The sequence below is a fragment of the Bufo bufo genome, chromosome 5 (assembly GCF_905171765.1).
Source record: "Bufo bufo chromosome 5, aBufBuf1.1, whole genome shotgun sequence".
Classification (NCBI taxonomy): Eukaryota; Metazoa; Chordata; class Amphibia; order Anura; family Bufonidae; genus Bufo; species Bufo bufo.
The window spans coordinates 550,204,326-550,229,668 of NC_053393.1; the positions used below are offsets into that span (position 1 = coordinate 550,204,326).

Consider the following 25,343-nt stretch of genomic DNA (forward strand, 5'->3'; position numbering starts at 1 on the left):
TTACAGGTGCCGAAACGGGATCCAAGTCCCGTTCCACGCACCAGTTAGCCCAAGTTCTCCAGGCTGCCCGGTACGACTTCCTAGTGCCGGGAGCCCATGCACTGTCCAATAGCTGTCGAGTTGCTGCCGAAACTCCCTCGAACGATCCAGGTGTCCGGAGATCCGGCATGCCAGCAGCCGCAGGGATCCGTCGAGTAGAAGGGGATGTTGTAGTCCCAGAGGGTTGTGGAGGAGATCCGACCGGGTCGGGAGAAGAACAGGAATCTCCACTAGAATCCTCAGCAACGAGGGGAACCAGACCTGAGACCCCCAGAACGGTACCACAAGAACTAGGTCCGCCTGCTGACGAATCACCTGCAAGAGTGTCCTCGGAATCATCGAGAATGGGGGAAACGCGTACAGGTGGGATACCGACCAATCCTGGAGGAACGCATCCACTGCTAATGCTTCCGGGTCCGGACGCCAGCTGTAAAACCGGGTGAGCTGTCTGTTCAGCCGTGAAGCGAACAGGTCGATAGACACCGGACCCCACAATTCCGAGATAGCTGAGAAGACCCGAGGGTCCAATTGCCAATCGCTGCCATCCGATAGGTAGCGCGAGTTCCAATCCGCCTGGACGTTGTTCAGTCCCGGTAGGTACTCCGCCTGGACCATGATGTCTTTGGATAGGCAAAATGTCCAAAAGTCTTTGGCCAGACGAGCCAACGTTGCTGAGCGAGTACCCCCCAAACGGTTGACATACTGGACTGCTGATATATTGTCCATACGTAACTTGATGCAAGCGTTGGCGATCCCGTTGGAAAAACTCCTCACCGCGAAGGATCCTGCCAGGAGCTCCAAAGCATTGATGTGCAGGAGGGACTCCTCCGCTGACCATGGGCCTCCTGTAGATACACCATTGCAATGGGCGCCCCAACCCTGGAGGCTCGCATCTGATTCTATGGTCAACTCTGGAAGGGAGCCGAAAATCGCCCTGCCGTTCCACGCTTCCAGATTGGCTATCCACCAACTCAATTCCTCTCGGGCCTCCGAATCCAGGACCACCGCGTCCGCAAAGGATGCACCGGTCCGAAGATGGGCGATCTTCAGACGGTGGAGCGCACGGTAATGTAACGGGGCTGGAAACACCGCCTGGATGGACGAGGCTAACAGACCGATGATGCGGGCCAGATGACGCAATGAGAGATGGGGTATGAGAAGCGCATGTCTCAGTTCTTTGCGGATCGCCCGCAATTTTGCCGTCGGCAGACTGAGGGACTCCGAGAGAGAATCCACCGTGAATCCTAAGAATTCCATCCTCCGAGCCGGGATGAGGCAGGACTTCTCTATGTTGAGGAGGAATCCGAGATCTGAAAGCAAATCCGACGTCCACTGGAGATGTTCCAGTAACCCCACCCTGGATTCGTGCATCAGAAGGATGTCGTCCAGGTAAATAATTAGGCGGACGCCCCGAGTCCTCAACCATGACACGACCGGACGCAGCAACTTGGTGAAGCACCAAGGAGCTGACGACAGTCCGAATGGCAGACAGGTGAACCTCCAGACCTCTCCATTCCACTTGAACTGGAGCAAGTCCCTGGAACAATTGGCCACTGGGACCGTCAGGTAAGCATCCTTCAGGTCGAGCTTTACCATCCAGTCCCCCGGCACTAGTAAGTCCCGTAGGAGATGGATCCCCTCCATCTTGAAATGACGGTAGCGAACCACCGCATTCAGTGCGCGAAGATTGATGACTGGCCTCATCTGCCCGCCTTTCTTTTGAACGAGGAATATATTGCTGATCACAGCCCCCTGCGCCGGGGACGCTCGCTCGATAGCCCGCTTTTGTCTGAGGGAGCGTAGCTCCGCGCCCACCAGGGCGCAATCCGTGCGCGACAGGGGGATTAGCGGGGGGGAGGGAACAAGGTAGGGAGACCCCGTGAGTTCTATGCGAAATCCCCTGACCGTGGTCAGCACCCACGGATCTGAGGTGATGAGGCCCCAAACATGAAAAAAGAGCCGGAGTCGGCCCCCTACACAAGGTACCGTAGAATCCCCGATGCGAGGGAGACTTACCCAGGGGTCTGCGATGGCTTGGGTTGCCCCGGAAGGAGCGAGAACGCCACTGATGTCCTCTGGATGCGAAGAAGGGAGACGGATTACGTTGGTCCTGGAAAGGTGGTCTTTGTCCACCGGCACCTCTATTTGCTCCGCGGGCCTGGAAACTAGCACGGCCGGACAGGCGGCCCCTACCACTGCCGGCCCGATGAGAGACCCGTCCGTGAAACACCCTGCGCATCGAACTCTGGGCCTTGTCAAGCGCAGTAAAGGTGCCCACAAAACGGCCCATGTCCTTAATGAAGGACTCACCGAAAAGGAGGCCCTGGGCTTCCTTTCCCGCCTCAGTGAGCGCCAAGTTAGCTAACTTAGGGTCTATCTTGAATAGGATAGACTTGCGCCTCTCAATCGCCACTGAAGTATTGGCGTTGCCGGTAAGGCAAATGGCCCTCTGGGCCCAGCCCCGTAACTCCTCGTGGTCTATTGGGGATCCCTCACTCCTGGCTGACTCGGCCATCTCCAAGATCTTGGTCAGTGGGCCGAGGACATCTAGAATCTTGTCCTGGCAGCTGCGAAGCGCTGAATCCAGACCCTTTTTTGAGTTCCAGCCAGTTTTGGTCAGAAACTGAGCCATCTTGGGATCCACTATTGGGGTCTCGCACACCTTATTAGGAACCAATGGCCTGGGACACTCAGCCCTGAGTTTGTTGCGTGATTCGCGGGAAAGCGAGTGACGCACCCAGTGCTCCAAATAAGCCCCTACATGAGGGGAGGGGAGCCATTCCGCCGAACGCGGGTGGTGCAAAGATTCGGGGTCAAACATAGGTTCTCCCGAATCATCCAGAACCGCCACAGATTGGGAAGCGGTACAAGGGGACACCACATCCCTGGCAGAGGAGGTAGCTGCAACGGCAGCCGAGGGGCCCTAAACTGTGGGGGTGACATCCTCCTCCGCCTCATAATCCATATCCGCGAATGCCTCCTCGTCTGAAGCTCTGTCAGAGCCAGACAATTCCGGGGATTGCGCTCTTGCGCTTTTCCATGTCCGCGCCCGTTCTGCCCGGCGGGAAAGGGCCCTCTTCCGTGGTCTAAGCACGGTCTCTGGGGTGGCAATATGCGCACCAGTCAAAACCTCCTCTACAATAGGAGAGTCATTTGAGGTAGGCTGCGGAGTGGCAATGGGATCCTGCACAGGTAAATTGGAAGGTGGGACGGCCAGGGCCTGGGTAATGGTCTGAGAAAGGATGGATGACATGGAGCCCATGGCTGCCATGATCGCATCCGACACTGATCGCTGTAGAGCCAGCGCCTGGGCATCCACATGAGAGGGGCCGGATCCCTCAGGGGGGGAGGGGGGCCTGCCGGCAGACCGAGGGGACGTAGGTACAGACATAACTGCCACTGGCCTGGCTAAAGTGCTACCCGGTGAAAGTAACTCACTGTCAAGAGCGGAGATGCCTGAGGAGAACACTGGATGCTAGAAAGGCAGAGGGAGCAGCAGGAGCCGCCGACCGTGCTGTAAGTAAAAAGCGACTGGCCGGAAGGAGCAGGAGACGCTGTAGCTCCGCCCCCAAAAGCCCGCGAATCGCGGCAGCCAAACGCAAGATGGCCGCCGAGATCTCGCGAGATCTCGCTGTCCCACCGCACAGTAAGCGCCAGGAACGAAGCCGCCGTCCACAGGGACGGAGGATCCGCCCACCATATGCCGGGAACCTAAGCGATCAAAAGGTAGGACTCTCAAAGTGCCAAAAGACCACTGGCTAGGGCAGAGAACCCCCCCGGAGCTAAGGGTGAAGGGAAACTAAGGGGGGTGGGGGGGGGACGCAGGAAACGGCAACCGAAACAACTCAGCGCGGTGATAAGCGTAATGCAAATAAAACAATCCACCCCAGCAATAAGCCGAACGCATGAGGCAAAGGGGAGCGCTGCGAGCACGCAGGGTTAGTCACCCTGGGGTAAACAGCGCAAAGACACTAAATATAAATGACACAAGCATAAAAGAAGATGTACTTAACTTGGTGGCAGCAGCAAAGAAAGAGGAAGTCACAGAGGAAGAGAGGCCTATTATAGGGGCCAGTGGGGAGGGACCTTGGTTGCTATGGTTCCTTATATGTAAATTTTTTCTCTTTGCTGCTATTGGTGGTTCAGTAAAGAAGGAGTAAGCAATACGAAGCCTCCGTGTCTTGCTGTAAAACTCAGGATCAGTACAGGATAAGTAATGTATGTACACAGTGACTGCACCAGCAGAATAGTGAGTGCAGCTCTGGAGTATAATACAGGATGTAACTCAGGATCAGTACAGGATAAGTAATGTATGTACACAGTGACTGCACCAGCAGAATAGTGAGTGCAGCTCTGGAGTATAATACAGGATGTAACTCAGGATCAGTACAGGATAAGTAATGTATGTACACAGTGACTGCACCAGCAGAATAGTGAGTGCAGCTCTGGAGTATAATACAGGATAAGTACAGGATAAGTAATGTATGTACACAGTGACTGCACCAGCAGAATAGTGAGTGCAGCTCTGGAGTATAATACAGGATGTAACTCAGGATCAGTACAGGATAAGTAATGTATGTACACAGTGACTGCACCAGCAGAATAGTGAGTGCAGCTCTGGAGTATAATACAGGATGTAACTCAGGATCAGTACAGGATAAGTAATGTATGTACACAGTGACTGCACCAGCAGAATAGTGAGTGCAGCTCTGGAGTATAATACAGGATGTAACTCAGGATCAGTACAGGATAAGTAATGTATGTACACAGTGACTGCACCAGCAGAATAGTGAGTGCAGCTCTGGAGTATAATACAGGATAAGTACAGGATAAGTAATGTATGTACACAGTGACTGCACCAGCAGAATAGTGAGTGCAGCTCTGGAGTATAATACAGGATGTAACTCAGGAGCAGTACAGGATAAGTAATGTATGTACACAGTGACTGCACCAGCAGAATAGTGAGTGCAGCTCTGGAGTATAATACAGGATGTAACTCAGGATCAGTACAGGATAAGTAATGTATGTACACAGTGACTGCACCAGCAGAATAGTGAGTGCAGCTCTGGAGTATAATACAGGATGTAACTCAGGATCAGTACAGGATAAGTAATGTATGTACACAGTGACTGCACCAGCAGAATAGTGAGTGCAGCTCTGGAGTATAATATAGGATGTAACTCAGGATCAGTACAGGATAAGTAATGTATGTACACAGTGACTCCACCAGCAGAATAGTGAGTGCAGCTCTGGAGTATAATACAGGATGTAACTCAGGATCAGTACAGGATAAGTAATGTATGTACACAGTGACTGCACCAGCAGAATAGTGAGTGCAGCTCTAGAGTATAATACAGGATGTAACTCAGGATCAGTACAGGATAAGTAATGTATGTACACAGTGACTGCACCAGCAGAATAGTGAGTGAAGCTCTGGAGTATAATACAGGATGTAACTCAGGATCAGTACAGGATAAGTAATGTATGTACACAGTGACTGCACCAGCAGAATAGTGAGTGCAGCTCTGGAGTATAATACAGGATAAGTACAGGATAAGTAATGTATGTACACAGTGACTGCACCAGCAGAATAGTGAGTGCAGCTCTGGAGTATAATACAGGATGTAACTCAGGATCAGTACAGGATAAGTAATGTATGTACACAGTGACTGCACCAGCAGAATAGTGAGTGCAGCTCTGGAGTATAATACAGGATGTAACTCAGGATCAGTACAGGATAAGTAATGTATGTACACAGTGACTGCACCAGCAGAATAGTGAGTGCAGCTCTGGAGTATAATACAGGATGTAACTCAGGATCAGTACAGGATAAGTAATGTATGTACACAGTGACTGCACCAGCAGAATAGTGAGTGCAGCTCTGGAGTATAATACAGGATGTAACTCAGGATCAGTACAGGATAAGTAATGTATGTACACAGTGACTGCACCAGCAGAATAGTGAGTGCAGCTCTGGAGTATAATACAGGATGTAACTCAGGATCAGTACAGGATAAGTAATGTATGTACACAGTGACTGCACCAGCAGAATAGTGAGTGCAGCTCTGGAGTATAATACAGGATGTAACTCAGGATCAGTACAGGATAAGTAATGTATGTACACAGTGACTGCACCAGCAGAATAGTGATTGCAGCTCTGGAGTATAATACAGGATGTAACTCAGGATCAGTACAGGATAAGTAATGTATGTACACAGTGACTGCACCAGCAGAATAGTGAGTGCAGCTCTGGGGTATAATACAGGATGTAACTCAGGATCAGTACAGGATAAGTAATGTATGTACACAGTGACTGCACCAGCAGAATAGTGATTGCAGCTCTGGAGTATAATACAGGATGTAACTGAGGATCAGTACAGGATAAGTAATGTATGTACACAGTGACTGCACCAGCAGAATAGTGAGTGCAGCTCTGGAGTATAATACAGGATGTAACTCAGGATCAGTACAGGATAAGTAATGTATGTACACAGTGACTGCACCAGCAGAATAGTGATTGCAGCTCTGGAGTATAATACAGGATGTAACTGAGGATCAGTACAGGATAAGTAATGTATGTACACAGTGACTGCACCAGCAGAATAGTGAGTGCAGCTCTGGAGTATAATACAGGATGTAACTCAGGATCAGTACAGGATAAGTAATGTATGTACACAGTGACTGCACCAGCAGAATAGTGAGTGCAGCTCTGGAGTATAATACAGGATGTAACTCAGGATCAGTACAGGATAAGTAATGTATGTACACAGTGACTGCACCAGCAGAATAGTGAGTGCAGCTCTGGAGTATAATACAGGATGTAACTCAGGATCAGTACAGGATAAGTAATGTATGTACACAGTGACTGCACCAGCAGAATAGTGAGTGCAGCTCTGGAGTATAATACAGGATGTAACTCAGGATCAGTACAGGATAAGTAATGTATGTACACAGTGACTGCACCAGCAGAATAGTGAGTGCAGCTCTGGAGTATAATACAGGATGTAACTCAGGATCAGTACAGGATAAGTAATGTATGTACACAGTGACTGCACCAGCAGAATAGTGAGTGCAGCTCTGGAGTATAATACAGGATGTAACTCAGGATCAGTACAGGATAAGTAATGTATGTACACAGTGACTGCACCAGCAGAATAGTGAGTGCAGCTCTGGAGTATAATACAGGATGTAACTCAGGATCAGTACAGGATAAGTAATGTATGTACACAGTGACTGCACCAGCAGAATAGTGAGTGAAGCTCTGGAGTATAATACAGGATGTAACTCACGATCAGTACAGGATAAGTAATGTATGTACACAGTGACTGCACCAGCAGAATAGTGAGTGCAGCTCTGGAGTATAATACAGGATGTAACTCAGGATCAGTACAGGATAAGTAATGTATGTACACAGTGACTGCACCAGCAGAATAGTGAGTGCGGCTCTGGAGTATAATACAGGGTGTAACTCAGGATCAGTACAGGATAAGTAATTTATGTACACAGTGACTGCACCAGCAGAATAGTGAGTGCAGCTCTGGAGTATAATACAGGATGTAACTCAGGATCAGTAAAGGTTAAGTAATGTATGTACACAGTGACTGCACCAGCAGAATAGTGAGTGCAGCTCTGGAGTATAATACAGGATGTAACTCAGGATCAGTACAGGATAAGTAATGTATGTACACAGTGACTGCACCAGCAGAATAGTGAGTGCAGCTCTGGAGTATAATACAGGATGTAACTCAGGATCAGTACAGGATAAGTAATGTATGTACACAGTGACTGCACCAGCAGAATAGTGAGTGCAGCTCTGGAGTATAATACAGGATGTAACTCAGGATCAGTACAGGATAAGTAATGTATGTACACAGTGACTGCACCAGCAGAATAGTGAGTGCAGCTCTGGAGTATAATACAGGATGTAACTCAGGATCAGTACAGGATAAGTAATGTATGTACACAGTGACTGCACCAGCAGAATAGTGAGTGAAGCTCTGGAGTATAATACAGGATGTAACTCAGGATCAGTACAGGATAAGTAATGTATGTACACAGTGACTGCACCAGCAGAATAGTGAGTGCAGCTCTGGAGTATAATACAGGATGTAACTCAGGATCAGTACAGGATAAGTAATGTATGTACACAGTGACTGCACCAGCAGAATAGTGAGTGCGGCTCTGGAGTATAATACAGGGTGTAACTCAGGATCAGTGCAGGATAAGTAATGTATGTACACAGTGACTGCACCAGCAGAATAGTGAGTGCGGCTCTGGAGTATAATACAGGGTGTAACTCAGGATCAGTACAGGATAAGTAATTTATGTACACAGTGACTGCACCAGCAGAATAGTGAGTGCAGCTCTGGAGTATAATACAGGATGTAACTCAGGATCAGTAAAGGTTAAGTAATGTATGTACACAGTGACTGCACCAGCAGAATAGTGATTGCAGCTCTGGAGTATAATACAGGATGTAACTGAGGATCAGTACAGGATAAGTAATGTATGTACACAGCGATTGCACCAGCAGAATAGTGATTGCAGCTCTGGAGTATAATACAGGATGTAACTCAGGATCAGTACAGGAGAAGTAATGTATGTACACAGTGACTGCACCAGCAGAATAGTGAGTGCAGCTCTGGAGTATAATACAGGATGTAACTCAGGATCAGTACAGGATAAGTAATGTATGTACACAGTGACTGCACCAGCAGAATAGTGAGTGCAGCTCTGGAGTATAATACAGGATGTAACTCAGGATCAGTACAGGATAAGTAATGTATGTACACAGTGACTGCACCAGCAGAATAGTGAGTGCAGCTCTGGAGTATAATACAGCATGTAACTCAGTGTCAGTATTAATGGCAATTTTTTTTTTTTTATGTTAATAGCAACCAATCAGCGCTGAGTTTTAATGTTTTTACTCCATTAAAATTTTTAAAAATATTTAGGCAATAAAGACAACTTCGCTAGTGGACGGTTTGGTAAATAAGGTCCAGTGACTTTACCCTTTTTGGAGATTAATACTGGTAAATATTTTGGGGGTCAGTTATGCTGAAATACCCCTATATTAGGCGTATCTGAGGCGCAGGTAGCGGTGAGTTTCGCCGCTATCTGTGACTTTGCCCAGATTTGCTCAGGTCTGAAACTGTGGGCGCAGAAGTGGCCGGTCGGGGGTCTCATTCACCATCTTCTGCGCCTGTTTGAGGCTTAGAAAAAGGTCTAAATGTAAGAGAGCTCGGACGCTCAGACGCTTCTCATATTTAGAGCTGGACGCGCTGAAGTTGCGGAGTAGTCAGCGCCTCTTCATAACTTCGGCGGATCCTCCGCCAGTGAAAGGCTTAAGACCTGCGTCTAAAACGTCAGCCTTAATAAATGCGCCGCTGTTTATCTTGGTGAGCGCTGAATTTGAATTGTACGTTTTCTTTCGCCATTAGATTGTTATATTTTCTTTTTTGGAACTTCCCCCTTTGTTGATTGGTCGCCTCTTCTCCTCTTTTGCGGAGTTTAACCGGCCGCGCTGCATCTTTTCTTCCATTACTCTGTAGTTTATACTGGATGTTCTGTAATAACGTTATATCAGAGCGATCAGAGTCACTCGAGGTGGTTATCAGTCAGTAGTGCTCCTCTCTCAGCTCTATGGGATAAGGGGTGCAGGCGTAATATTTGACCCCCTTCCAAATTGCCGAGTATTGTTTATGTAGCAGTTTGTTACCCTCTGATACTTTGCATCCTTTGATTGTATCGAGGCGGTTCCTGCAAGGGTTAACCTCCCCGTATGGGGTGGAATGGCGGATTTACCACTGTAAAGCCTTTAATTGCTCCAGTGCGATGACAGCGCTGCCGCCCCTTCGGGTGAATCACCGCCAGCTGACTTTGGCTACTACAAGTCACTTCTGCGGTGAAGTATCTGGTGCCTCCTGGGGTATTTCTGAACTTCCATGTCTTCTTCTTGCTGGGTCAGATGATATTGTGGATGTGTCTCCATCTAATGAGCAGCGCACCCTATCACGTTTGGGACACTTTGGATCCATCTACCTGGGACGTGTGAGATGACATCTACGTGGGGGATTGAGGTCAGTTGCCTTTACACATATTTTTTTTTAAAGGAGATGAATTTCCTCTTATGAAAGTCCTGGCGTCCTCTAGGGAGTGCCACACTGATGACATCATGGAGGCTGCCATGAACGTGCGTCACATTCCTCAAATGTTCTCACGAATTAAGATGTGGTCACTTGCAGTACCGATTTCCACCACTGATGAGAGCTGAAATTCACCATAGACTAAAATGCAACAGCGCCTCCGGCTGTAATATTGAAAACGTACATTTTTCAAATACTCTAGCTGTAGGTGGCGTCATGTCTGAGGCGTCACCGGCCCCTTGTTCTCATTGTTGAGACCAGATCTATAATTCTTATTTTTACAAAATATATGCTCTTATCCCTTTAAGTGGGTCAGAACTCCGATCCCGGGAGGCTGGTGAAGGGGTGTACGCGTGATGTATATTTCTATATAGTAGTCGCTTAGTTCAGATGTTTGGGACTAGAGCCTAATTCCTTTAGGCTAGGGCTACACGACGACAATAAGTCGCACGACACATAGGGCACAACTACACTGCGACATGTGTCGCGCGACTTTGATGTCGCACGACAATCTTTATAATGATAGTCTATGGTGTCGCACAGCGACATGCAGCGACTGCGACGTGACAGTCGCAGAAAAATACATCGCAGTAGCAGCATGTTGCATGTCGCAGTGCGACACCATAGACTGCGATTATAAAAATTGTCGCGCAACATTGGTGTGATAAAATGTCGCGCAACAAATGTCGTCGTGTAGACCTAGCCTTAGGGTGGAGTGTGCACTGCTGCTATGACGGATCCTCCCAGCAGGGGGCAGTGTCCCAGGAGTCTCCAGTCTGCAGCCCATCCAATTCCCGTTATTTGAGTTTAGGCCTCATGCACACGACCGTTGTTTTATTCTGTGTCCGTTGTGCCGTTTTTCGTGATTTTCTGCGGACCCATTGACTTTCAATGGGTCCGTTGAAAACTCGGCTAATGCACCGTTTGCCATCCGCGTCCGTGATCCGTGGTTCCAGTCCTATTATTTTCGCGGAAAACGGTTTGCGGACCCATTTAAGTCAATGGGACCGCTAAAAAACGCAGAGGCACACAAGATTGTCATCCGCGTCCTGTCTGTCCAAACCTGTCTTAGACTTTTTTTTACTTTCCTTTATGTCTGGTGGTCCTCCAAAAATAAAGGAAGACACACGAAAACGGATCACGGAACAACGGAACCCCATTTTGTGGAACGGAACACAACAACGGTCGTGTGTATGAGGCCTTAAGGAGGACCAGGGGGTCCGGTATTTGTGTGGAGTGGGGTTCACAGAAACTACAATAACCCAGTATTATTTACTGGTGTATGGTGGTAATATTTGGAAATTGAATATTGGGTAACTATATGGCAATATTATGTGGGTATTATGCGGGCACTATTACGTGTGAACTACTATTAATGGCGGCATTATCTGGGAATTATATAGAGGTATTATGTGGGAACTATATGGCGATCTTACATGTGTAATATGGTGGCATTGTGTGTAAACTATAAAGCAGTGTTATGTGGGAAATATATGGTGGTCTCACATGAGCTCTATGAGACGGTACTTGGATACTACATATTATTTGGTCAATATATGGCTATAATTGATAGGTGGTATATTTAGTGTTATACGGGCACTATATGGTGGTCTTATATGAACTCTTTGAGGGGGTATTATGCGTATACTGTATATTATTTGGTCACTATAGCGTGATATTATGCGGGCTGTATATGGCAGTATTATATGGATACTATATGGCGGTATAGGATAAGTTATGAGAAAAACAAAGGGGCGTACTTTCTGTTAAGCCAGAATTGTACTTTTCTGCCTCATTGCAAATTTAGGGATGTTTGGAGACCACGTTTCAGTAGCTGAGAAATAGATGTGCACTCCTTCTTCTGATGTTACTTCCTTCTTCATCTCATCTTTTCTTCTTCATCTTATTGCTTCTTCTTTTTTTCCTTTTTTCTCCTTCTACATCTTCTCTGTCTCCTCTCCTTTTCTTTCCATCTTTTCTTCTTCTTTCCCCTCTCCTCTTCTTCTTCCTATCTTCCAACCCTTTCCCTTCTTCTCTTTCTCCCTTCTTCATTCCCTTTTTATCTAGTCTTCAATCTTCCTCACCTCTTCATCTTCTACTCTTCTTCTTCCCCTTCTCTCCCCTCCCGTCTCTTCTTCCCCATCTTATTTTCCTCCTTCTCTCTCCTCTCTTTCTCCTCTTCTTCTTCCCATCTTCTGTCCCTTCTTCTCCTCTTCTTCTCCCCCTTCTCCTCTTATTCTTCCCCTTCTCTCCCCTCTCTTATTCTCCTCTTCTTTCCCTTCTTCTCCTCTTCTTCACCCCTTCTCTCCCCTCTCCTCTTATTCTTCCCCTTCTCTCCCCTCTCTTATTCTCCTCTTCTTTCCCTTCTTCTCCTCTTCTTCACCCCTTCTCTCCCCTCTCCTCTTATTCTTCCCCTTCTCTCCCCTCTCTTCTTGTTCTTTCCCTTCTTCTCCTTCTCTCTCCTTTTAACCCTCTTCTCCTCTCTTCTTCCCCTTCTTTCTCCTATCTTCTTCCCCTTCTTTCTCCTCCTCTCTTCTTCCTCTTCTTTCTCCTCTCCCCCTCTTCTTTCTCTTCTTCCCCTTCTCTCTCTCCTCCTCTCTTCTTCCCCTTCTCTCTCCTCCTCTCTTCTTCCCCTTCTCTCTCCTCCTCTCTTCTTCCCCTTCTCTCTCCTCTCTTCTTCCCCTTCTCTCTCCTCTTCTCTTCTTCCCATTCTCTCTCTTCCTCTTTTCTTCCCCTTCTGTCTCCTCCTCTCTTCTTCCTCTTCTTTCTCCTCTCCCCCTCTTCTTTCTCTTCTTCCCCTTCTGTCTCTCCTCCTCTCTTCTTCCTCTTCTTTCTCCTCTCCTCTCACCCTCTTCTTTCTCTTCTTTCTCTTCTTCCCATTCTCTCTCCTCCTCTCTTCTTCCCCTTTTCTCTCCTCCTCTCTTCTTCCCCATCTCTCTGCTCTCTTCTTCCCCTTCTCTCTGCTCTCTTCTTCCCCTTCTCTCTCTTCCTCTTTTCTTCCCCTTCTGTCTCCTCCTCTCTTCTTCCTCATCTCCTCTCCCCCTCTTCTTTCTCTTCTTCCCCTTCTCTCTCCTCCTCTCTTCTTCCCCTTCTCTCGCCTCCTCTCTTCTTCCCCTCCTCTCTCTCTTCCTCTCCTTTTCCCCTTCTCTCTCCTCTCTTCTTCCCACCCTCTCTTCTTCCCCTCCTCTCTTCTTCCCCTTCTCTCTCTCCTCCTCTCTTCTTCCTCTTCTCTCTCCTCCTCTCTCTTCCTCTTCTCTCTCCTCCTCTCTTCTTCCTCTTCTCTCTCCTCCTCTCTTCTTCCTCTTCTCTCTCCTTCTCTCTTCTTCCTTTCTCTCTCCTCCTCTCTTCTTCCCCTCCTCTCTTCTTCCCCTTCTCTCTCTCCTCGTCTCGTCTTCCCCTTCTCTCTCCTCCTCCTCTCTTCTTCCCCTTCTCTCTCCTCCTCTCTCTTCCTCTTCTTCCCCTTCTCTCCTCCTCTCTCTTCCTCCCCTTCTCTCTCCTCCTCTCTTCTTCCCCTTCTCTCTCTCCTCCTCTCTTCTTCTCCTTCTCTCTCCTCCTCTCTCTTCCTCTTCTTCCCCTTCTCTCTCCTCCTCTCTTCTTCCCCTTCTCTCTCCTCCTCTCTTCTTCCCCTTCTCTCTCCTCCTCTCTTCTTCCCCTTCTCTCTCTTCCTCTTCTCTCTCCTCCTCTCTTCTTCCCCTTCTCTCTCCTCCTTTCTTCTTCCCCTCCTCTCTTCTTCCCCTTCTCTCTCCTCCTCTCTTTTTCCCCTTCTTCCCCTCCTCTCTCTTCCCCTTCTCTCTCCTCTCTTCTTCCCCTTCTCTCTCCTCCTCTCTTCTTCTCCTTCTCTCTCCTCCTCTCTTCTTCCCCTTCTCTCTCTTCCTCTTTTCTTCCCCTTCTGTCTCCTCCTCTCTTCTTCCTCTTCTTTCTCATCTCCTCTCCCCCGCTTCTTTCTCTTCTTCCCCTTCTCCCTCCTCCTCTATTCTTCCCCTCCTCTCTTCTTCCCCTTCTCTCTCTCCTCCTCACTTCTTCCTCTTCTCTCTCCTCCTCTCTTCTTCCCCTTCTCTCTCTCCTCCTCTCTTCTTCCCCTTCTCTCTCTCCTCCTCTCTTCTTCCCCTTCTCTCTCTCTTCTTCCCCTTCTATCTCTCTTCCTCTCTTTTTCCTCTTCTCTCTCCTCCTCTCTTCTTCCCCTTCTCTCTCCTCCTCTCTTCTTCCCCTTCTCTCTCTCTTGTTCCCCTTCTCTCTCTCTTCCTCTCTTTTTCCTCTTCTCTCTCCTCCTCTCTTGTTCCCCTTCTCTCTCTCCTCCTCTCTTCTTCCCCTTCTCTCTCTCCTCCTCTCTTCTTCCCCCTTCTCTCTCTCTTCCTCTCTTTTTCCCCTTCTCTCTCCTCCTCTCTCTTCCCCTTCTCTTTCTCCTCCTCTCTCTTCCCCTTCTCTCTCTTCCTCTCTTTTTCCCCTTCTCTCTCCTCCTCTCTCTTCCCCTTCTCTCTCTCCTCCTCTCTCTTCCCCTTCTCTTTCTCCTCCTCTCTCTTCCCCTTCTCTTTCCCCTTCTCTCTCCTCCTCTCTTCTTCCCCTTCTCTCTCTCCTCCTCTCTTCTTCCCCTTCTCTCTCTCCTCCTCTCTTCTTCCCCTTCTCTCTCTCTTCTTCCCCTTCTCTCTCTCTTCCTCTCTTTTTCCTCTTCTCTCTCCTCCTCTCTTCTTCCCCTTCTCTCTCTCCTCCTCTCTTCTTCCCCTTCTCTCTCTCTTGTTCCCCTTCTCTCTCTCCTCCTCTCTTTTTCCCCTTCTCTCTCCTCCTCTCTCTTCCCCTTCTCTCTCTCCTCCTCTCTCTTCCCCTTCTCTTTCTCCTCCTCTCTCTTCCCCTTCTCTTTCCCCTTCTCTCTCCTCCTCTCTCTTCCTCCTCTCTTCTTTCTCCTCTCTCTTCCTCCTCTCTTCTTTCTCCTCTCTACCTGGTGTTTGGGCTCCGGCTGCAGTACCGCTCTTGTCCGGCGGTGTCGCCCTCGCCCCAGGCGCGGCGGGAGGAGGTGGAGTGAACTTAGCACCTCGCCGCGGCTGATGCCTCACACCTCCCCCGGGGACGGAGCCTCACAACCTTCCCGCACCTGCCATGGGGCGACATGGAGCCTGAGACCGCCTGGAAGAGCAGGGGGACTCCAGGACATGGCCATGAACTAGAGGCGTGCACGGGAAGGATGGCTTCCAAGGAGAAGCTTTATGAATTGTGGCTGCTGTACTTCACCAAGGTAAACGAGCGTGGCCCCTGGGGGCCCCTGTCTGACACGTACGGGCATGGAGAGGAGGGGGCTGCATCACTCACCTGTGCAGGGGGGGTCTGTTACAAAGGGTCCAGGGGGCGGCTCCCCTCGGTGTCAGGTGTGGGGGGAGCAGGAAGGGTCAGTGCAGCAGGTTAATGGGGGCCCCGCAGCCCCCCAACATGATGTCCGCTCCTCCAGCAGTGGCTCCTGGGGTCCCCCAGCTGTAGCCCTAACTCTGCGCCTCAGACATGGCGCATCCCTGGAATACACCCCCCACTCCTAGGGGGCCCCTGGAATACATGCCCACCCTGTGAGGGGCCCTGGAATACACCCCCGCCCCTCAGGGGCCCCTGGAATACACCCCGCCCCTCAGGGGCCCAGGGTGCAGCTGCTCTTTGTTCTGTTTGCGGAGTTCCTGGGGTTGGGGTCCCCACCATTGTCTCATCCCCCACTGCCCTGCTAATTCTGGGGACCCCAGGTATTGAGGGGGGTCCAGGTGTGGACCCCATCCGCGGACTCTCATTATGGGGGGGCACTTACTCTTTGTTCTCCGGCTCGGAACACCTGCTGTTTGCTGTGACCGTGGAGAGAGCGCCGTTAACCCCTTCATGGCCACGCAGGAGGCAGGTGACCATGTGGGGACTGTAGGGTGACCCCAGTTTCTTGTTGTTATGGGGGTCCACATGTACACCAGGCTCCGGCCCTTGTATTGTGTACACAGTGGTCGGCCGCTCGCTGGCGCCCCCTTTGGTGCACTGGTCATGTGACTGCGTGTAATATTCTGATAACTTAGTTTATGGCCAATTATCTGTGATATTAGAGGTTCCCTGTCACTATATGTATATACAGTATATAGACCCGCGGAGCTCGACCAGTGCCGTATATACAGCGCGCCACCACCTATACTCCGTATATAATGCCGACACTGGTCATATACTGTGCTTAATGGCCTCCTGTATATCGGACACGTATATAATGGTCACCTGTACCCGGGCAGTGTATATATAATGGTCACCTGTACCCGGGCAGTGTATATATAATGGTCACCTGTACCCGGGCAGTGTGTATATATAATGGTCACCTGTACCCGGGCAGTGTATATATAATGGTCACCTGTACCTGGGCAGTGTATATATAATGGTCACCTGTACCCGGGCAGTGTATATATAATGGTCACCTGTACCCGGGCAGTGTATATATAATGGTCACCTGTACCCGGGCAGTGTATATATAATGGTCACCTGTACCCGGGCAGTGTATATATAATGGTCACCTGTACCCGGGCAGTGTGTATATATAATGGTCACCTGTACCCGGGCAGTGTATATATAATGGTCACCTGTACCTGGGCAGTGTATATATAATGGTCACCTGTACCCGGGCAGTGTATATATAATGGTCACCTGTACCCGGGCAGTGTATATATAATGGTCACCTGTACCCGGGCAGTGTATATATAATGGTCACCTGTACCCGGGCAGTGTATATATAATGGTCACCTGTACCCGGGCAGTGTATATATAATGGTCACCTGTACCCGGGCAGTGTATATATAATGGTCACCTGTACCCGGGCAGTGTGTATATAATGGTCACCTGTACCCGGGCAGTGTGTATATAATGGTCACCTGTACCCGGGCAGTGTGTATATAATGGTCACCTGTACCCGGGCAGTGTGTATATAATGGTCACCTGTACCCGGGCAGTGTGTATATAATGGTCACCTGTACCCGGGCAGTGTATATATAATGGTCACCTGTACCCGGGCAGTGTGTATATAATGGTCACCTGTACCCGGGCAGTGTGTATATAATGGTCACCTGTACCCGGGCAGTGTGTATATAATGGTCACCTGTACCCGGGCAGTGTGTATATAATGGTCACCTGTACCCGGGCAGTGTATATATAATGGTCACCTGTACCCGGGCAGTGTATATATAATGGTCACCTGTACCCGGGCAGTGTATATATAATGGTCACCTGTACCCGGGCAGTGTGTATATATAATGGTCACCTGTACCCGGGCAGTGTGTATATATAATGGTCACCTGTACCCGGGCAGTGTATATATAATGGTCACCTGTACCCGGGCAGTGTATATATAATGGTCACCTGTACCCGGGCAGTGTGTATATAATGGTCACCTGTACCCGGGCAGTGTGTATATAATGGTCACCTGTACCCGGGCAGTGTGTATATAATGGTCACCTGTACCCGGGCAGTGTGTATATAATGGTCACCTGTACCCGGGCAGTGTGTATATAATGGTCACCTGTACCCGGGCAGTGTGTATATAATGGTCACCTGTACCCGGGCAGTGTATATATAAGAATCAGGTTACATCATGTAGACCCCCGGGTGCGTGACTTACCTGGGGAAGAGATGGCGGCCTGGTCGGAGGAATGACCTTACAACATGTAGACCCCCCCCGGGTGCGTGTGCGTCACTTACCTGGGGAAGAGATGGCACTAGGTTCACTATGGGAAGAAGCCAAGCTGGTGGAGACGGTGTGAGGCTCTGGGCAGTGTTCTGCTGGAAGCCCTGGGTCCTGGCATCATGTGAATGGACAAGTACCACCTAGCTAACATTGTACAGACAAGTCCCCCCTTCATGGCAGCAGTGCCCTCTAAGGGCATCACCCTATATCGGGAGGGTAATGCCCTGGCCACACTGAGTGGTGACTGCTGGGACCGCCACAAGCTTAAGGATGAGGGCACCCTTGTCTTCTCTATGAATGGAACGGTAGGGCACGTCTGTCCCATAGAAGTCAGTGGAATGGTGGACCGATGTGTGCACTACCACTGCATTCAGAGAGGAATTGGGGTCGCCCTGTTTTCTGGATTGTGGGGGTCCAGTGGTCAGATACCCCCCCCCCCCACCCCGTGGGATCCACTATTTCTCACCTAGCCTCCTTTACAAGATCTGCTGCTGGTGAGGCAGATACCAGGACGCCTCCGAGGGTCAGAGAGGGGCGCTGCGCAGTATAGTAGACCCCAACCTCGTATATAATGGACGTGTATATTAGTCTCGTAGACTCCAGCCTCGTATATAATGGACGTGTATATTATAGTCTCGTAGACTCCAGCCTCTTATATAATGCACTTGTGTATTACAGTCTCGTAGACCTCAGTCTCGTATATATAATGGACGTGTATATTACAGCCTCGTATGTAATGGACTTGTATATTACAGCTTCGTAGACCCCAGCTTCGTATATAATGGACGTGTATATTACAGTCTCGTAGACTCCAGCCTCGTATATAATGGACGTGTATATTACAGTCTCGTAGACTCCAGCCTCGTATGTTTATGGACATGTATATTAGTCTCATAGATCCTAGCCTCATATATAATGGACATGTATATTACAGCCTTGTAGACTCCAGCCTCGTATATAATGCACTTGTGTATTACAGTCTCGTAGACCTCAGTCTCGTATATATAATGGACGTGTATATTACAGCCTCGTATGTAATGGACTTGTATATTACAGCTTCGTAGACCCCAGCTTCGTATACAATGGACGTGTATATTACAGTCTTGTAGACCCCAGCTTCGTATATAATGGACGTGTATATTACAGCCTCGTATGTAATGGACGTGTATATTACAGCTTCGTAGACCCCAGCTTCGTATATAATGGACGTGTATATTACAGTCTTGTAGACTCCAGCTTCGTATATAATGGACGTGTATATTACAGTCTCGTAGACCCCAGCCTCGTATCTAATGGACGTGTATATTACAGTCTCGTAGACCCCAGCCTCGTATATAATGGACGTGTATATTACAGTCTCGTAGACCCCAGCCTCGTATCTAATGGACGTGTATATTACAGTCTCGTAGACTCCAGCCTCGTATGTAATGGACGTGTATATTAGTCTCATAGATCCTAGCCTCATATATAATGGACGTGTATATTACAGCTTCGTAGACCCCAGCTTCGTATATAATGGACGTGTATATTACAGTCTTGTAGACTCCAGCTTCGTATATAATGGACGTGTATATTACAGTCTCGTAGACCCCAGCCTCGTATATAATGGACGTGTATATTACAGTCTCGTAGACTCCAGCCTCGTATGTAATGGACGTGTATATTAGTCTCATAGATCCTAGCCTCATATATAATGGACGTGTATATTACAGCTTCGTAGACCCCAGCTTCGTATATAATGGACGTGTATATTACAGTCTCGTAGACTTCAGCCTCGTATATAATGGACGTGTATATTATAGTCTCGTAGACCCCAGCCTCGTATGTAATGGACGTGTATATTACAGCTTTGTAGACCCCAGCTTCGTATATAATGGACGTGTATATTACAGTCTTGTAGACCCCAGCCTCGTATATAATGGACGTGTATATTACAGTCTCGTAGACCCCAGCCTCGTATATAATGGACGTGTATATTACAGTCTCGTAGACCCCAGCCTCGTATGTAATGGACGTGTATATTACAGCTTCGTAGACCCCAGCTTCGTATATAATGGACGTGTATATTACAGTCTCGTAGACTCCAGCCTCTTATATAATGCACTTGTGTATTACAGTCTCGTAGACCTCAGTCTCGTATATATAATGGACGTGTATATTACAGCCTCGTATGTAATGGACTTGTATATTACAGTCTCGTAGACTCCAGCCTCGTATATAATGGACGTGTATATTACAGTCTCGTAGACTCCAGCCTCGTATATAATGCACGTGTATATTACAGTCTCGTAGACCCCAGCCTCGTATATAATGGACGTTTATATTACAGTCTCGTAGACTCCAGCCTCGTATATAATGTACATGTATATTAGTCTCATAGATCCTAGCCTCATATATAATGGACATGTATATTACAGCCTTGTAGACTCCAGCCTCGTATATAATGCACTTGTGTATTACAGTCTCGTAGACCTCAGTCTCGTATATATAATGGACGTGTATATTACAGCCTCGTATGTAATGGACGTTTATATTACAGTCTTGTAGACCCCAGCCTCGTATATAATGGACGTTTATATTACAGTCTCGTAGACCCCAGCCTCGTATATAATGGACGTTTATATTACAGTCTCGTAGACCCCAGTATCGTATATAATGGACGTGTATATTACAGCCTCGTAGACCCCAGCCTCGTGTATATATAATGGACGTGTATATTACAGCCTCGTAGACCTCAGTCTCGTATATATAATGGACGTGTATATTACAGCCTCGTATATAATGGACGTGTATATTACAGTCTCGTAGACCCCAGCCTCGTATATAATGGACGTGTATATTACAGTCTCGTAGACCCCAGCCTCGTATGTAATGGACGTGTATATTACAGTCTTGTAGACCCCAGCTTCGTATATAATGGACGTGTATATTACAGCCTCGTAGACCCCAGCCTCGTATATAATGGACGTTTATATTACAGTCTCGTAGACCCCAGCCTCGTATATAATGGACGTGTATATAACAGCCTCGTAGACCCCAGCCTCGTATATAATGGACGTGTATATTACAGTCTCGTAGACCCCAGCCTCGTATATAATGGACGTGTATATTACAGCCTCGTAGACCCCAGCCTCGTATATAATATACGTGTATATTACAGCCTCGTAGACTCCAGCCTCGTATATAATATACGTGTATATTACAGCCTCGTAGACTCCAGCCTCGTATATAATGGACGTGTATATTACAGCCTCGTAGACTCCGGCCTCGTATATAATGGACGTGTATATTACAGCCTCGTAGACCCCAGCCTCGTATATAATATACGTGTATATTACAGCCTCGTAGACTCCAGCCTCGTATATAATATACGTGTATATTACAGCCTCGTAGACTCCAGCCTTGTATATAATGCACGTGTATATTACAGCCTCGTAGACTCCAGCCTCGTATTTAATGGACGTGTATATTACTGTCTCGTATATAATTGACGTCTATATTACAGCCTTTTATAATGGTCACGTGTGACTGGACTACTGCGGCTCTTCCCCAGTCCTGGCCTGTTATGGATGATGTGGTGATATTTCCAGGGCGACTTCAGTGCCAGGAAGTGTTTCCACAGTCCCATCGCTGACGTGACTTCCTGGTCAGACCCTGATAATGGCGGACTGTAGTGATATGTATATGGATCTTGCTGGAGATTGTCCCCATGGATCCCCTCTGTGCTGCGTCCACCATTACGGAGCTTTGTGTTGCGGTCGTCGCCGTCGCCCCGGGGTCGATGGTTTTAGGTGCAGCTGATTGCAGGCAGGACGGATAAGATAAGGGCCCGGGCTTGTCCCAGCAGCTCCTTGTGTGACTCACGCCTTCATTTTCTATAGATTCTTGCAGCATTTTACAGCCGGGACCATTCCTGTACCGATCGCCAGGTATAACTATCGATCCAACCACCTGCGGGAAATAAGAGCGCTGTCCCTTTAATTGGTCCTCCCTGTTTCTATAATACGGATGTGAGTCATTTAAAGGGTCATAAAGATAATCCAGTCTATAATGAAAAGTTTTGTGTCTCCATCCCACAATTTTCAAGACCTCTGCTTGCAGAAGAGTCTTCCTGGATGCATCCAGGGACTGAAAACTTCTCACAGCTGAGGGTTTGTTACATTTGTATCCAGTTTAGACGCTTCTCAGATACAGTGTATCCGTGCAGGTACTTTCACACTAGCGTTTTCAATTCCGCTATTGAGATCCGTCATAGGACATTGGGACAAAACGAAACGAAATGGAATGCACTAAAATGCATTCCGTTCCATTTGGTTGCGCTCCAATCGCGGACAGAATATCGCTGCAAGTAGCGTTTTTCTGTCCGCGATGTGGTGCGCAGAAAGACGGCACGTCAATGGGGGACGGATCAGTTTTCTATTGTGTCAGAGAAAACGGATCCGTCCCCATTGATTTACATTGTGTGTCAGGATAGATCCGTTTTCTCTGACGCAATAGAAAACGGATCCGTCCCCCATTGACTTTCAATGGTGCTCAAGACGGATCCGTCATGGCTATAGAAGACATAATACAACCGGATCCGTTCATGATGGATGCATGCGGTTGTATTGTAACGGAAAAGTTTTTGCAGATCCATGACGGATCCGCAAAAAACGCTAGTGTGAAAGTAGCCTAAAATGTAGCGCACGATCGGCTCAGGAGGGAGATCTGTGTTCAGCTCACAGATAGTTGTACAGACTGGAAACATTGTAACAAGTCTTCAGCTCTAAGAACTGTTGAGTCTGTATGTGTTCCCGTTCACTGACGGAAAGCAGAGATGCTGCAAAATGTAAACAGATTGGAGCGCAAGGTCTGTTATAAAGTTGCAGAACTTTTATGAGCACTGGCGATGGATACCTTGGCGCGGTGGGGTGTTTTATTCTCGCCATCCTCCGTCTTTCTGACTTGGCGCCCGTGGATCCTGGCGCAGACATCGGCGCAGACACAGGTTCTTGCAGTAAATTTGTGACGTCACAAATCAAACAATCCTGTGTATGCAGAGGCTACAGCGCCCGGCCGGCTCAGCTACAGGGAATAGGCGGCGGCACTAGGACCTGCTGCTGTCAGCTATGCTGTGGAACTACAAGAGCCAGCATGGCCTTCAGTGACTTTACCTGCCATCCTGAGACGTCTAGTTCTGCCTCTGGGACTGAGCCAGCGTCTGTAATTCTCTTGATTGTGGTTTAGGGAGTCATTCACATGTGGCAGCCATGCGCCCACATAAGGGGTGGTTTTTCATGATGTGCCCCCATAATTGTGGAGGAAGGGGTCTGTAGCCAAAGTTAAATTGCCCAATGATCATGGTACCACCCCGAGGAGCACAGCAGGTCTCGGAAGAGGGTCTGAATGGACGCCTGTTACAATGTTGCAGCTTCTTGGTCACACCCTTTGTTAACACTGTAGATATTGGGTTAAATATAGATGGCACCAGGGTAGTCGGCCGTCAGTAAATTCCCGGACGTCAGTGGTATCTGAGGACTTTTGGCGGCAGTCTTTATTAACAAACTAGCTGATAGACGGCGACGCGGCTTTGCACGGGTATATTTCATCTATTTCATTTAATGTTTCTGTGTGTCGTTAAAATATATCGACAGTATCCCCCATAACGGTGATCTCTACAGCACTCTGCCCCTTAACAGTGCCCCCCCACAGTACCCCTCCACAGCAGCCCATCCCCTTAACTTTGACCTTCGCAGCAGCCCGCCCCTTTAACAGTGAGTTTCACAACACCCCACTCCCTTGACAGTGACCTCCTCAGGGGCCCGCCCCCTTTACAGTGACCTCCACAGTACCCCGTTGCCTTAACAGTGACCTCCACAGCAGTTGCCCCTTTAATAGTGGACCCTGCCCTTTTAACAGTGACCTCCACAGCGGCCTGCCCCCTTAACAGTAACATCCACAGTACCCGCCCCTTTAACAGTGACCTCCACAGTGCCCTGCCCCTTTAATGCTAGGGCTACACGACATGTGTCGCGCGACATTTTGTCTCAACAATTTTTTTTATAATGATAGTCTACGGTGTCGCACTGCGGCATGTGACCGGCTGCGACAAGACAGTTGCAAAAAATGCATCCAAGATGGATTTTTCTGCGACTGTCACGTTGCAGCCGCAGCAGGTCACATGCCGCAGTGCAACACCATAGACTATCATTATAAAAAAAAATTGTGCAACACATGTAGCAGTGTAGTTGTGCCCTTTGTGTCCTGCAGCCCTAGCCTAAAGCTGACCTACATGGCTGGGTTGTTATGGAAACCTGGAGTAAAACTGTGTGTATGTGGAGACTAAGGGCCTGCGAGCTTCTATTGGCTGATAAGGGTCATGTGACCGTGTGTATGGCAGTTGGGATACGAAGCGAAAGACTTGCAGGCTTGTATTGGCTAATGGAGGTCATTTTTTTGGGAATATCTCAAGAACGTTACGTCCTAGAGAGCTGAGACCCCCCAAGATTTCTTTCCAGGTAGCAAAGCGATGTGTAGACCAAGTGTCGTGGAAATGGATGGTTGTGTTTTTGAGTGATCGCGGAACATACATACATACATACACACACATATATACGTCCTTCTTTATATATATCAGCGACTAGCAGAAGGACCCGGCTTCGCTCGAGTATATTTCATCTATTTCACTTAATGTTTGTGTGTGTCATTAAAAGATATTGACCGTGTCCACTATAACAGTGACATCTACAGTACCCCGCCCCCTTAACAGTAACATCCACAGCGCCCTCCCCTTTAACAGTGACCTCCACAGAACCCTGTCTCGTTAACAGTGATTTCCTCAATAACCCGCCCCCTTAACAGTGACCTCCACAGAGCTGTGTTCCCTTAAAATGTGACCTCCACAACACCCTGCCCCTTAACACTGACCTCCATAGCGGACCGTCCCCTTAACTGTGACCTCCACAGCAGCCTGTCCCTAGGGTGGCCAGAGGTCCGGTTTTAGGCCGGACAGTCCGGCTTTCAGACTCCCTGTCCTCCGTTCTTTTAAACAGCTCACTCTCAGACAGCAGCACTGTGCTGTCTGAGTGTGAGCTGCAGGGCGCAAGTCACCCTCCCTCCCACCCCTGCAGCTGACAGAAGTAGATTTTTACCTTCATTTTTTCAATCCCTGTCGGCTGCGTAGTGGGAGGGGGCGTGGCTTAGTGGGACCTGGGGGGCGGGGGTTTTAAGTCCGTCTTTTGAGGGTAGCCTGAATGGCCACCCTACCTGCCCCTGAACTGTGACCTCCACAGCACTTCACTCCCTTAACAGTGTCATCCACAGCACCCTGCCCCTTTTAAAGCTGACCTACAGCAGTGAAGAAAAATGGCTGGGTTGTTATGGAAACCTGATGTACTACTGTGTATGTGGAGACTAAGGACCTGCGAGCTTCTATTGGCTGATAAGGGACATGTGACCGTGTGTATGGCAGTTGGGATATGAAGAGAAAGACCCACAGGCTTCTA

General features: G+C 48.5%; 2 protein-coding genes across 4 annotated transcripts in view; one reads left to right on the forward strand and one right to left on the reverse strand.

Annotated features, from left to right (window-relative positions):
• On the reverse strand, positions 1-24,747 carry LOC121002639. The gene is made up of 4 exons (XM_040434077.1): positions 24,736-24,747; positions 24,455-24,460; positions 1,396-3,223; positions 1-1,349 (listed from the first exon to the last, which is right to left on the reverse strand). Exons 3-4 carry the CDS (start codon positions 2,858-2,860, stop codon positions 1-3), a joined length of 2,814 nt encoding a protein of 937 aa, XP_040290011.1. The 5' UTR covers positions 2,861-3,223; positions 24,455-24,460; positions 24,736-24,747.
• Positions 15,203-25,343, forward strand: part of NBEAL2 (neurobeachin like 2) — a 92,863-nt gene continuing 82,722 nt past the window's right edge. For all 3 annotated transcript variants that reach the window (XM_040431437.1, XM_040431438.1, XM_040431440.1), the window contains exon 1: positions 15,203-15,411. In XM_040431437.1, the coding sequence (XP_040287371.1) occupies positions 15,286-15,411 (126 nt within the window). In that variant the 5' untranslated portion in view covers positions 15,203-15,285. The remainder of the gene's footprint in view (positions 15,412-25,343) is intronic.